Source organism: Euleptes europaea, chromosome 19 (assembly GCF_029931775.1).
Source record: "Euleptes europaea isolate rEulEur1 chromosome 19, rEulEur1.hap1, whole genome shotgun sequence".
Classification (NCBI taxonomy): Eukaryota; Metazoa; Chordata; class Lepidosauria; order Squamata; family Sphaerodactylidae; genus Euleptes; species Euleptes europaea.
The window spans coordinates 37,627,770-37,640,124 of record NC_079330.1 but is presented as its reverse complement, the minus strand read 5'-3'; the positions used below and the strand labels follow the sequence as shown (position 1 = coordinate 37,640,124).

General features: G+C 46.9%; 1 protein-coding gene across 1 annotated transcript in view; it reads right to left on the bottom strand.

Moving 5' to 3' along the window:
- Positions 1-12,355, bottom strand: part of RAP1GAP2 (RAP1 GTPase activating protein 2) — a 160,589-nt gene that overhangs the window by 78,166 nt on the left and 70,068 nt on the right. The window contains exons 3-5 of the mRNA XM_056864955.1: positions 7,924-7,959; positions 5,466-5,510; positions 1,602-1,634 (exon numbers count right to left, since the gene is read on the bottom strand). Coding sequence (XP_056720933.1) covers positions 1,602-1,634; positions 5,466-5,510; positions 7,924-7,959 — 114 coding nt within the window. The remainder of the gene's footprint in view (positions 1-1,601; positions 1,635-5,465; positions 5,511-7,923; positions 7,960-12,355) is intronic.

Sequence of the window (12,355 nt, the reverse complement as noted above, 5' to 3'; positions counted from 1 at the left end):
GAGGGGGAGAGGGAGAAAGTGTGCTAAAGAGGGAGAGAGAAAGTGAGGAGAAAGAAAAAGAGAATGAAAGGGAGAGAAAGACAAAGAGGGAGGGGGGAAGGATCTTGGGGGGCCTTGCGGGGCCGCTCCGGCCCCAGTGTGCCCAGGGAGGGAGGGGGGAAGGCTTCCAGCTGGCATGTGGGGCAGCAGCGGCCCCAGGAAGTCCAGAAAAGGTCAGGGGAGGGGGAAAGGGGGACTAGCTGCCTGGGCTCCACATGCTAGAGAAAAGCCCTCCGTGAGCCGGATCCAGTGCGTGGGCCGCATGTTTGACACCCTTGCTTTAGTGGGTATTCTTTTCTAAAAGCTACAGGCATTATGTACCGTATGTTATTTTGAAGAGGCTTAATCCCCCCGATGAATTTTTGTTTTTTTAGATTTCAGGTTTTTCTGCAGCCCTGGGACTTCATTCAGGTTTGTTAACCCCACCCCCCACCCACCCCATCTGTCTCCTATGGCGTGGTTCAGAAACAGAGGCACTCATGATAGCATTACTGAGCAAAAGGCTGTATTTCGTGGCCTTGTCACTCATAATCCAGAGGCCAAACTTTGCATTCTGCCTCCCAGAACCTCCTGTCCCAGCTCATCCTGTTCCTCTCATCTTCCTCCTGTCCTCACGATCCACCAGCAGGGAAGTCACAACCCACTATTAGGTGCTGACCCACAGTTTGAGAACCACTGCGGGAAGGAAGAACATAAGAAAGGCCCTGCTGGATCAGACCAAGCAGGCCCATCAAGTCTGTTCACACAGTGGTCAACCAGGTGCCTCTAGGAAGCCACTAACAAGACGAGTGCAGCAGCACCATCCTGCCTGTGTTCCACCGCACCCTCAACAGCAGACATGCTCCTCTGATACTAGAGAGAATAGGTATGCAGCATGACTAGTATCCATTCTAACTAATAGCCATGAATACCCCTCTCCTCCATGAATATGTCCACTCCATTCTTAAAGCCCTCCAAGCTGGCAGCCATCACTACATCCTGTGGTGACACTGCTCTGTTTCTTGAGCCAACAAACGCCAGGTGTTTGCTGTGTACACCGGGCCCGGCCAACCCAAAGGCTCCACACTGCCTGTCAATCATAGAGGACACCGTTAAACTCTTCCATCCCTTTCTGCTCCCAAACAGGGTTCTGTACTTGTGCCTCCGCACAGCCCCTGGCCGCTCCCTGGGCCAGTCTGACCCTCAGGCCACGAACTGCTTTGAGCTGTACCCAGGGTTGACAGCCCTGGTTTGGGAAATGCCTGAGGATTTGGAGGGGTGAAGCCTGGGGAAGACGGGGTTTGGGAGGGGAGGTATTTCAATGGGGTATAATGCCATAGAGTCCACCTTCCAAAGAGGCCATTTTCTCCAGCTGAACTGGTCTGTTTCCTGGAGATCAGTTGTAATAGCAGGAGATCTGGAGCCACCACCTGGAGGTTGGCAACCTTGGCTGTACCTCATGTCCAGTGCATTCCTAAGCAGAGGTATACCCTTGTGATTCCACTGAAGTCAACGGACTTACAAGGCCATGAGCCTTCGTTGGATTAAACTGTTGGAAGCACTTTTCCCCCTCAAGCACATACCTCATCGATGCTGGGATACGGTATATAGTCCTCCTGAAAAACATTCAGAGCAAGAAAAATGTGCTGTCAATTCTATTGCAAGTGCCATTTGGAATACAAGAAGTGCATTATTAGGTGGGGTTTCAACAGTGGTTTTAAAGGATTTTGCAAATTTAAAAATAAAATAACTGACCATAATCAATTGCTGGTCCATGGTTCTTTTTTCTCCCTCTTTTTTTAGAAATCCTTCTTGTAGCTACAAACACATGAGAAAACTGCTCTGCCTGCTTTCTTCATCATCATAAGCTTCTCAGCAAAACATTTCCAGAGGCAGTCCTTTTGAAAAAGCTCAGTGCAGAGGGGAAAACAACCAACTCCCGACGCAAAGCTGGATTAGGGTGCTCCCCACCTATCCTGTTGATCCCCACATTTTTAATCAGGGCCTCGTTTTTTCAATCATCGTCAAATCCTTCCACCAGCTTCGTCACTGTTCTTCTGAGTTTGACTGTCTGCAAGCAACTAACGGGATGATCCGGGGGGGGAGGGGGGGGCTCTGTGTTAGTTTGCTGCAAGCAAAGCAGTGAAGAGTCTTGGGGCAAAAGCTTGCATGAGCCACAGCCCACTTTGTCAGATGGATGAAGCATTACACTCAGTAGGCAAAGTACATATGTCTGGGGTCTACAACCTATGGCTCCAGAGCCAAAAATTACTCTTCAAAAAAAAGAAGAAGAGGAAATCTTTATGTTAAGGGGTAGGTGGAATGCTAGAATAACCAGTATGTGGAATGAAGAGCAAAGATTTTGATGTGACTGAAAGGCTTCTTAAAGATGCTTTACAGAAAGGGAAATGAGAGAGGTCAACACTGGCCCCCAATTCAAGTCAAACCACACATGGGTTTATGCCAGTGCGCAATCGGGCACGGGGCTTCTCTGTATATTACTTATTGTGATACTTCATGTCTAGGGTTGCCAGGTCCCTCTTTGCCACCGGCGGGAGATTTTTGGGGCGGAGTCTGAGGAGGGTGGGGTTTGGGGAGGGGAGGGGAGGGTTCAATTGCCAAAGCAGCCATTTTTCTCCAGGTGATCTGATCTCTATCAGCTGGAAATCAGTTGAATTAGCAGGAGATCTCCCACTACTCCCTGGCAGTTGGCAACCCTATTCATGTCAGCCACTTTCTAATACTAGACCCACCACCCACCTTAAGCCCGGTGACAATAGCAGTGGTGCCTGGGTGCCTCTATGAGCCCAGAGCAGCTCCTGGTTCCTCCGCCACCGCAGCCGGCACCAGAGCAGCTCCCAGAGTGCTCCACTGCAGCGGTCGGGCCCAGAACCTCTCCCAGCATCTGCCCCAGCCAGGCCCAGAGCGGCTCCCAGCATCCTCTGCCATGGCGGCTGGGCCCAGAGAGTACAGGTTTTTGTATTTTTTTAAAACTTTTCAGATTTTTCTGCAAACCTGGGGAGTGAAATGCCGTATTAACTTCATTTATGGGAAAAGCATATACTCTCTCATATATATATGCACATTCACAAGTTAATATAAGATGCCATGCTCAGATATAAGAGCCTAAGCATCAGACACATATATTCTACACACATATGTATATTCAGATAGCATAACACACACACACATATATATATTGTCATACACAAGTCTAGAATCACTTTGCATTATGGGTAACATGTATACTTTGGTCAAGAGACATTTAATGCTGAGGAGCCTGGGTCAGAATGACCTGTTTGCAGTCAGCTGAATGTGAGATCATTCTCGCATAGTACAAGCAGGCTTCCTAATTGGGGCTAAAGCTTTGATTTAAGAGCAAGAAATGTCATGATGGAATGTTAACTCTCTTTTCTTCATCATTAGCTATCGTCAACGCCTTCCGAAGATTTCTATAGGATATGTAAATATCTGTTTATACGTTCCATGTAATCAGTGGCTAAAGTCTTCTACGTAATTATCATTAGTGCTGTCTGTCAATGACCTATAAAACATGTTGTCTCCCTTTGTTCTGGGAAGAGCTCTGACTTTGAGAAAAGAGTTTCTTCCACGTGCTATATCTGCTCTCTTATTGATCAATAAAAGACCTGCTTAATTGTTAACCTCTGTCTTGAATTACTTGATTGACTGCTATAAGTAATCAGGACATTACAGGAGTACCCCAAGTTTGCAGAAAAATCTGTTTAGCATCAGTGTGGTATCCGCAAATGGGAGTCACACGTCGCTACCAGATATATAGATAAATCAAAGTGTCCGTTATCAGTAATGTCAGGGTGCAGAGTTCCAGTTCTGCAAATGGTCTTTCTTACACTGGCCCTTTGTTGGTCTCTTGCTCTGAATGTTGATGTAATTTGGACCTTCATTATAAAAAGCTGCTGATCCCTGGTGTGTATACAGGCACACCAGAATGTGTGTGTGTGTGTTTAAAATATTTATATACCACACTCTTCAGGATTTTCCTAAGGTGGCCGTTAATAGAAGACGGGCAACAAAGTTATTGGCATTTATAAAACACCTATGCCACCTCTCCAAGAACTTGCTTGAGACAGCTTATAAAATAAAACATGCTAAAATTATAAAACAGCATAAAATCCTTAAAAATTAACCAACTTTTAACAATATTTAAAAGATTACAAGAGTCACTTCACAGACTAAAGGAACCCATCCAGATGAGCATGGATCCCTCCAAACTGGTGAAATTTACTGGCAAAGGAAAAGGAAAAAGCTAAGCAATCCTATGAGGAAGGGCAATTACTTTTGGTAGGGAACCACTCCCAGCCAGCATTAAGGCCAAGACTGATGGTATCAAATCTACCCAAAAATTCTGACAGCAGTTTCTCACCAGGGTCTCCATGTGATTTTTTAAAAAACATGGCTACTTTTAAGTCTGTTACTGAATGCCAAGGGAGGATGGTTTCCAATTTTAGTTCAGTTTAATTTGTCATTTATTCCCTTGCATAGATACAGGCCAGTTTGGTCAAAGTAACAGGTCCAAGGGTATCACTGGAAGCTGGAGGACATGACCAAAGAACACTAATGTTCATTGCTGATGACAAAACTCTCCTCCCTGCCATGGGAAGGTGCCCCCCCTTCAGCTAGCGAGAGGAGTAGAGGCACCGTTTGCCACAAGTTTGAGTTCAGATAATGCAGATGGAGTTGGAGAGGAAGCAAGCTAAGGGTTTTCTGCTAGAGGAAGGTCATTCTGGAGCAGCCCAGAAGGCTGTGGAGGAAGTCTAGACTGATGTTTCAGAAAGTACGAACCAGCACCTTTGCTAGCTGCTCTAAGGGCCAAACTAGTCATTGCAAGGCCAATCCCTCGGGAGAGGGGAAGGGAGGCAATTTGGGCAGGAGAAACAGTGCAGAGAAATGTTTCAATGCCCACTCCTCATGAAACCCCAGCCTGCTACAAATATAAGGAGATGCCACGATGGAGCTCCTGCCTCCTCTTTGTTCTGTCACATTGTTTGTAGGATGTTTTGTATTGGTTAATAAAACAGATGCTACAAATGTCCTCTAACTCCCCAATGCTCTTTTGTCCAAAGGGAATCAGCACCTCCAACATCTCACTGACTTGGATCCAGACCAGCATTTCCACAGATGCCACGGTTTCCACCCATTGAGTATAGTTGTCCCCCTCCCATGGCAGCCCCAAATGCCCCCTGAAATCTTGATCCTGGGGTCCCCTGTCCCATAGGAACAGTCTGACCCAAGAGGGAGAAGGCAAGGAAGTCCCACTCCATGGGTGCCCCCACCCCATCCTTGGATCCACTGCTGATGAAGTGGGGAGCTCTTAACACTCTGATCCCCAGCATCCAAGGAAACCCCCTCCCAAAAAAGGGAGACCGAACACAGCTGCAGGCTGAGGGAACTCTCACACCAGAACGGACCTTATTTTTCTGACTTCCGCTTCTTTGCTCTTCTAATTTTGGTGCCTGTTTGAAATACAACAAAAACGTGGTCAGGCTATTTATTGGGCACAATTTGAGAAGATCTGAATGTGCACCCCTAGGTCAAGATGCAAACAGACTCAGGGCCAAACTAGATGATATGAATGATAGAGATCGAGTTGGGAGTCCCCTGACCCAACTTGCATTCACATGTAACATCAGTGCAAATAGCACTTAAGAAAAAGCTGGGATATTATGGGCTTTCAAGTCAGTTTCTTTCGATGATGGGCTATGAGGAAGCAAAGGAGCCCCTTAAAACTAGAGTGGTAGAGGTAGAAAGACAACATGATCTAAATAACATCTCGGATCCCCTTTTCAGAAAGGACCTGCTCAACAGGAATGTGATAATGCCATATTTGTCTGGCGTCACAAATCCTGAGTATCGCAGTCCTTTATGCTCCTCTGATACAATGTCCTGCCTTCTATGTTCTTAGATGGGAAATAAAACAAACCCCCATTGGAAGCACGCAAATGCATTTGTAAACAAGATGCACTTGAAACTTCAAAACATGTGTTATTCGAATGCAAACTGTATGATCACGCACGAGATCGCTGATCCCATTACTTGTAGATTGTCCTAAGGTTTTGAGGAAACAATACCTTATGCTTTTATTATCGGATACAACAGATAATTTGACTAATAGAGTTGCCAGATTTGCTTGGCTAGCAATTAAAATAAGGCAGAGCTGGATGAAATCTATGCAATAGCCAAGGTAGAATGCGATCTTTACTGCCTGGAACCTTTCAGACTAGTTTTATATTAAACTTATAAATATACATGACTGGATTATTTTTGTAATGTTCATCTCATTTTAAGTATTGTAATTTTAGCCTCATTTTGTCTACATGCTTTACTGTTTTTTAAGCAATTCTGTAATCCTGTTTTATTTGATGGTATGACCATAAATAAATAACAGTAACAATGTTATGTCAGAGAACTAACATTCCCAAATGGTGCAAAAGGAAGGAGGGAGTTCAGCCTTTCCTCCTGCACCATTTTCCCAAGCCAAAACGGTTTGCCCCGGGGGGCTCCATGTGAAGTGACTGCCGCACATCATGCGCCACAGTGGGGCAGACTGGGCTCCCGATGTCTGTTTCAGCTCAGGAAAACAGCACAGAAGAGAAGGGGGCTGTCCCTCTTCACCCCACTGCTGAGCTAAGCTAGACTCCAGAACACGAGTTCCCCAGTGTTATTTGTGACTTCAAGTCGGGTTGGGGAAGCCCCAGCCCTACATGTCTCACACATATTGCCTAGGGTAGAGAAGACCAAAAAGACAACTGGGTGGGGAATCTCGTGGGCAAATGCATATCCTCTTCTCTGCCACCACTGAACATTTGGAGCAGTGAGCAAGGAGTTAAAATCCCACTGGGTGGCAGCCAAGCTCCCTCTGCCTTATGGCCCTTGAATCCGGCACTGGTCATTTGGCCAGAGATTCTCCTAGGCAAGCATCTCTATGCCGCCTGTTGCTGCATGTCAGGGGGTCTGTAGACTGGGTTATGAAGCCAACCTAAGCTTTAGAAGAGAACAGGATTTCTTTACCCCTCCCCCCAGGAAAACCACATAGTAGTAATCAAATCCAAAGAGGATCAAGGGGGGGAGGGGGATCTTTGGCCAGGATACATTCAAAGCATCCAGTTACTGGATAGTTGGAGGAACCCCCAGGATCCCCTCCCTTCATGGAAATCCCCCCACCCCTGGCCAATGTCTTTTGCACATCCCCGGCTTCAGAACCTAGATGAGTCCTGTTTAAAAGCAATTCTGGGTGAAGACACACACAGAGCTCTAAGAAAGGTGGGGGGGGGAGGGTGGAACACACATCCTCTTCCCAGAAACCAAATGCTTTGGCTGCCTGAAGCTGACCCGCTTGCCCCTCCTCTTCTCCCCCCTCCTCGCCCTGCCCCAGCCAGGACCAGCTGACCCACCTTCCTCCTCACTCCCCCGTGGTCTTTAAAGGCAGGGCAGTCAAGCTGCGCATGCGCAAGTCGAGAAGCCCCACTGTGCATGGGCAACTTTGCTGTGCTGCCTGTAAAGACCCCTGGGGAGTGAGGAGGGAAGGCAGGTGAGCTGCTCTGGGTCCTGTCTGGGGAATGGGCAGCATGGCGATGAGGAGGTGGGGCAGAGGCAGCCCCCCTCCCAATTGACCACCTTCTCAAACCATGGCAATGTTGACTGCACCTCAGAATGCAGTGGAGATGTGTCTGAACCAGTTCTTTCAGCTTTTTCATCTGTCTTTCCAAAGTATGCCCATCTTCAGCATTAAAGTGCATGTCTGTCTTCACCCACAGCATGTTAAATACATTTTGTAGTTTAAAAAAGTGAAAGAAAGACAAGAGAGAAATGAGAGAAAATAATTTAGAGCCCTCGGCATCCATGCGGCTCTCTGCACATTCACCTTACCTGCATTTTTTCCAGCATTTCAAAGAACTCTGCAGACTGGGGAGAGGAAATGGATATGAAATGTCAGACTCTTAATGGCAAATACAAACAGCTCGGATACAAAATTTATTTTTCCATTAGATCGACTGGGTTCCTCGGATGTTCTAGCAGGGGCAGAGTCCAGGGCACCCTCTGTGCCTGCAAGGCCACGTCAAGAGCTGGTGGCGTTTTTAGAGTAACTGACCAGGTATGGGGCGGGGGGCTGATTTGGGTCAGAACTGTTGCACAAAGGAAGGAGGGATAAGTCTTCCTCCCCTCACCATCTTCCCAACCCAAAATGGCCCCAGAGAAATACCAGATGACCTTTTGTACATATAACTCTAGCCAACTGAGTTATGCCCCCTCCTAAATGTTTATAGAAGCATCTTCTGTAACCAGAGTCAGATCACGATCACTCCTGCCTAGAAACAGAGCGACTCTTGAGATCACAAGCAGCACGGCCGACACCCAAGCAGAGATCCTTTTCTCTGGAGATGCGGGCCCTGCGGCAATCTGCATGCAAAGCGGGTTGGGGGGGGGGAGAGCCCATTGCCATGAGCCCTCCAACACAGCCAGGGACTGCTGAGACCCTCAAAAGGCTGCTTTTTCCATGATAGTAATTCAGACTGCTGAGCATGAGCTAGGTCAGAAACAGATTATTGAAAAACAGCCAAAAAATACCTAGAAAAGCAGCAAAGCCCTGAAGAATGTCAACTCACAAAAAAAGTCTAACAAGACCTCCTACTGGGATGGCCCTTGGATACAGATCACTGCTGTAGTCATCGACCCAATGCACCTTTCCCTGCTGTAAACTATAACATTGTTTCCTGCCCTTCCTCTGAGGAGTTCAAACTAGTGTATATATTTCTACCCTCCTCTGTTTTATCCTTACAACAACCTTGTAAGGAATATTAAGCTTAGACAGAGGGTGACTTGCTCACCCAGAGACAAGGTCACCTAGAGACCTTCCTGATCAAGTAAGAGGATTTGAACCCCAATCCTAGCCTGGCCAACTACACTGCCCTGCTTCTTCAACACAGAAACATTTCCCATTTCTGAAAAATCAATGTTTCCCAAAACAACATGACTTGCTAATACGCTGGGATTAGAGCTGCCAACCTCTGGTGGGGCTTGGAGATCTCCCAGAATTACTACTGAACTCCAGAGGACAGACATCTGTCCCCCTGGAGAAAATGGCGGCTTTGGTGGGTGCACACAGTGGCATTATACCCTGCTGAGGTCCCTCTCCTCTGCAAACCCTCCCCTCCCCAGCCTCCATCCCCAAATCTCTAGGGATTTCTCAATCCGGAGTTTGGGATATTTTACTGGAGAGGTTACCGCAGTGTTTTGAAGACTGCCACACCCCACATGTGAAGCAAAACAAAGGAGACCCCGCAGGCCAGAGCAAAGACAGATGCCAGCCATTAGGGGAATGAGTGGCAGGGTTCCAGCCAGCCGCTCGGACTAAACTCAATTACTGCAGCGCTTTTTGAATTTCCCAGTCATTTGCAATTTCGTACCCTTTCCTTACTAACAGCAGCATAATTCAATTGCAAGTCCTTTTCTCAGGAAGAAGAAAGAAAGAAAGAAAGAAAGAAAGAAAGAAAGAAAGAAAGAAAGAAAGAAAGAAAGAAAGAAAGAAAGAAAGAAAGAAAGAAAGAAAGAAAGAAAGAAAGAAAGAAAGAAAGAAAATCGGGACACTCCTGATATGCAAACAACGGCTGTCTTTTAAGAGGAAAAAAGACGGAAGCTGTCCAGAGAAGTGGGTCTCTTCATCCTCCACCCTATTTTTGCTTCCTCACCGCCCCCCCTGCCCCGTGTTTGCTCACCACAGAGCCTGTGGGGCCTGGCTAGAAAAGGCAGGGCCGTTCGTATGTCCTGTAAACGGCAGCTGCACAAGGCCCCGATTCAGGTCAAAGCCACAAGGGGGGGAAGGTTTTGAACTTTACCACCCCTGTGTGTTGTCAGTTACTGAAATTCCCTTTCTCGCCTCCCCTTCCTGCTGAACCCCTAAATTCCCCTCAGTGCCACTGGGAGGCCCAGCAGGGGCAGCAGGAGCGCGCAGCCAGGGGTCCGCAGTGGAGGGGTGGGGAAGACTGGTGAAAATCACCCTTCCTCTCTTCACAGAAATCCTCATCAGGATCCAGCCCACAGGGTGCCAGGACATGGTGGAATACTCCACTCTGGCCTGAGGCAACCTGTCCCTGCCGAAGTTGGACGATTTCTCTCGGGGACCCCAAGGGACAGAGCCCCTGAAATAGTGCAAAAGACATCTCCAGCACAGGTGACTCATTCCCACGCGGGCCAAACAGGGCTGCCTGTCCTCTGATTAAAGAATTTTAGACTGATTAATAGGCCTCCTTTTTGGGAACCTATGAGTCGACACAATTGAAATAAATGTGCATATCATCAGAAGCTGAATAAAGGTGCCCTTTGGTGATACTTAAGGAAGCAGGTGATAATGTGCAACTTAATTAAAAAGCTACCATTCTTCGTTAGAAGGAAAGGCCATCTCTCATACGTCGTCTTCCTTTCCTTTATTATACTAACACATACAAAGAAAATAGGCTCAAAAATGAGCAAGGGTGGCTTTTGGCCAAGGTTCTATCAATCACAATTGGCCGCCACTGGTTAAAATTGGCCCGTCAATTAATCAATGACCATTTTTGGATGGGAGACCTCCAAGGAATACCAGGGTCGCTGCACAGAGGCAAGCAATGGCAAGCAGTCTCTGAAAGTCTCTTGCCTTGAAAATGCTACAGGGTTGCCATAAATCAGGTGTGACTTGACAGCACACACACACACACACACACACACACACACACACAGAAGCTTGTGCAGCACTCTAGCACGTCCCTGATAAGAAGGCTCATGTAGACTGAGTTCTCACCAAGGAGAGCCAGTGTGGGGCACAAAATCACAAATCACACAAGGTTGGAAGAGACCACAAGGGCCATCCAGTCCAACCCCCTGCCATGCAGGATCCCACAATCAAAGCGCTCCTGACAGATGGCCATCCAACCGCTGCTTAAAGACCTCCAAAGATGGGGACTCCACCCCCACCCCCCGTTGCAGGGCATTCCACTGTCGAACCATCCTCACTGTCAGAAAGTTCTTCCTAGTGTTTAGGTGGAATCGCTTTTCTATTAGTTTAAATCCATTACTCCATGTCCTAGTCTCTGGAGCAACAGAGAACAAACTAGTTCCCTCATCAACATGGCATCCCTTCAAATATTTAAACACGGCTATCATGTCACCCCTTAACCTTCTCTTCTCCAGACTAAACAAACCCAACTCATAGGGCATGGATTCCAGACCTTTGACCATTCTGGTCGCTCTCCTCTGGACCCACTCTAACTTGTCAACATCCTTCTTAAATTGTGGAACCCAAAACTGGACACAGTATTCCAAGTGAGGTCTGACCAATGCAGAATACAGTGGTAGTATCACTTCCCTTGATCTAGACACAATACTTTTTTTTGATGCAGCCCAGAATTGCATTGGCCTTCTTAGCCGCCATATCACACTGTTGACTCATATTCAGTTTGTGGTCTACTAAGACTCCCAGATCTCTTTCACATGTACTGTTGTCAAGCCAATTATCCCCCATCCTGTACTTGTGCCTTATATTGTCCCTGCCTAGGTGAAGTACCTTACACTTCTCCCTATTGAAATCCATTTTATTGTTTATGGCCCAGCTCTCCAGTCTATCAAGGTCATTCTGAACTCTGACCCTGTCCTCTGGGGTATTAACTACCCCTCCCAACTTGGTGTCATCTGCAAATGTAATTATCATGTCCTCTATTCTATCCTCCAAGTCATTTATAAAAATGTTAAATAGCACCGGTCCCAAGACAGACCCCTGTGGGCAGCAGTTAGCACGCTGGGCTTGGATCTGGAAGACCCACATTTCAATCCCCACTTGGCCATGGATGCTTGCCAGGCGACCTCGGGCCAGTCACACACACTCAGCCACACTTACCTCACAGGGTTTTTGTTGTGAGGATAAAATGGAGGAGAGGAGAACAATGTAACTAAATAAATAAATAATTTTTATTTGCCGCTAGTATGCCAGATAAAACAGGTAAAACAGAAACTGACCATACAGATATTTGCAACCAAGGCCAGCAAAATTAAGAATCACCCAATTTTACATTTCCAAGGATTAAGGACGTACATTAAGGTGACGTAGCTTCATGGCTACTGCACAGTATTTTGTGACCTGGGTGGTGACTGGCGAGCTGTCTCCCAGCAGAAAACTTTTGGTCCATTCACCCTCCTCACCAGAGCCCATTTCCCTAATCAAAGGGTCAATAATATTGAAGCGGGCTGACTTGTAGAGGGGACAGAAGAACAATGTAAACTGCCTTGGGTCCCAATAGGGGAGAAGGTGAATGAAGTAAAATAAATATAT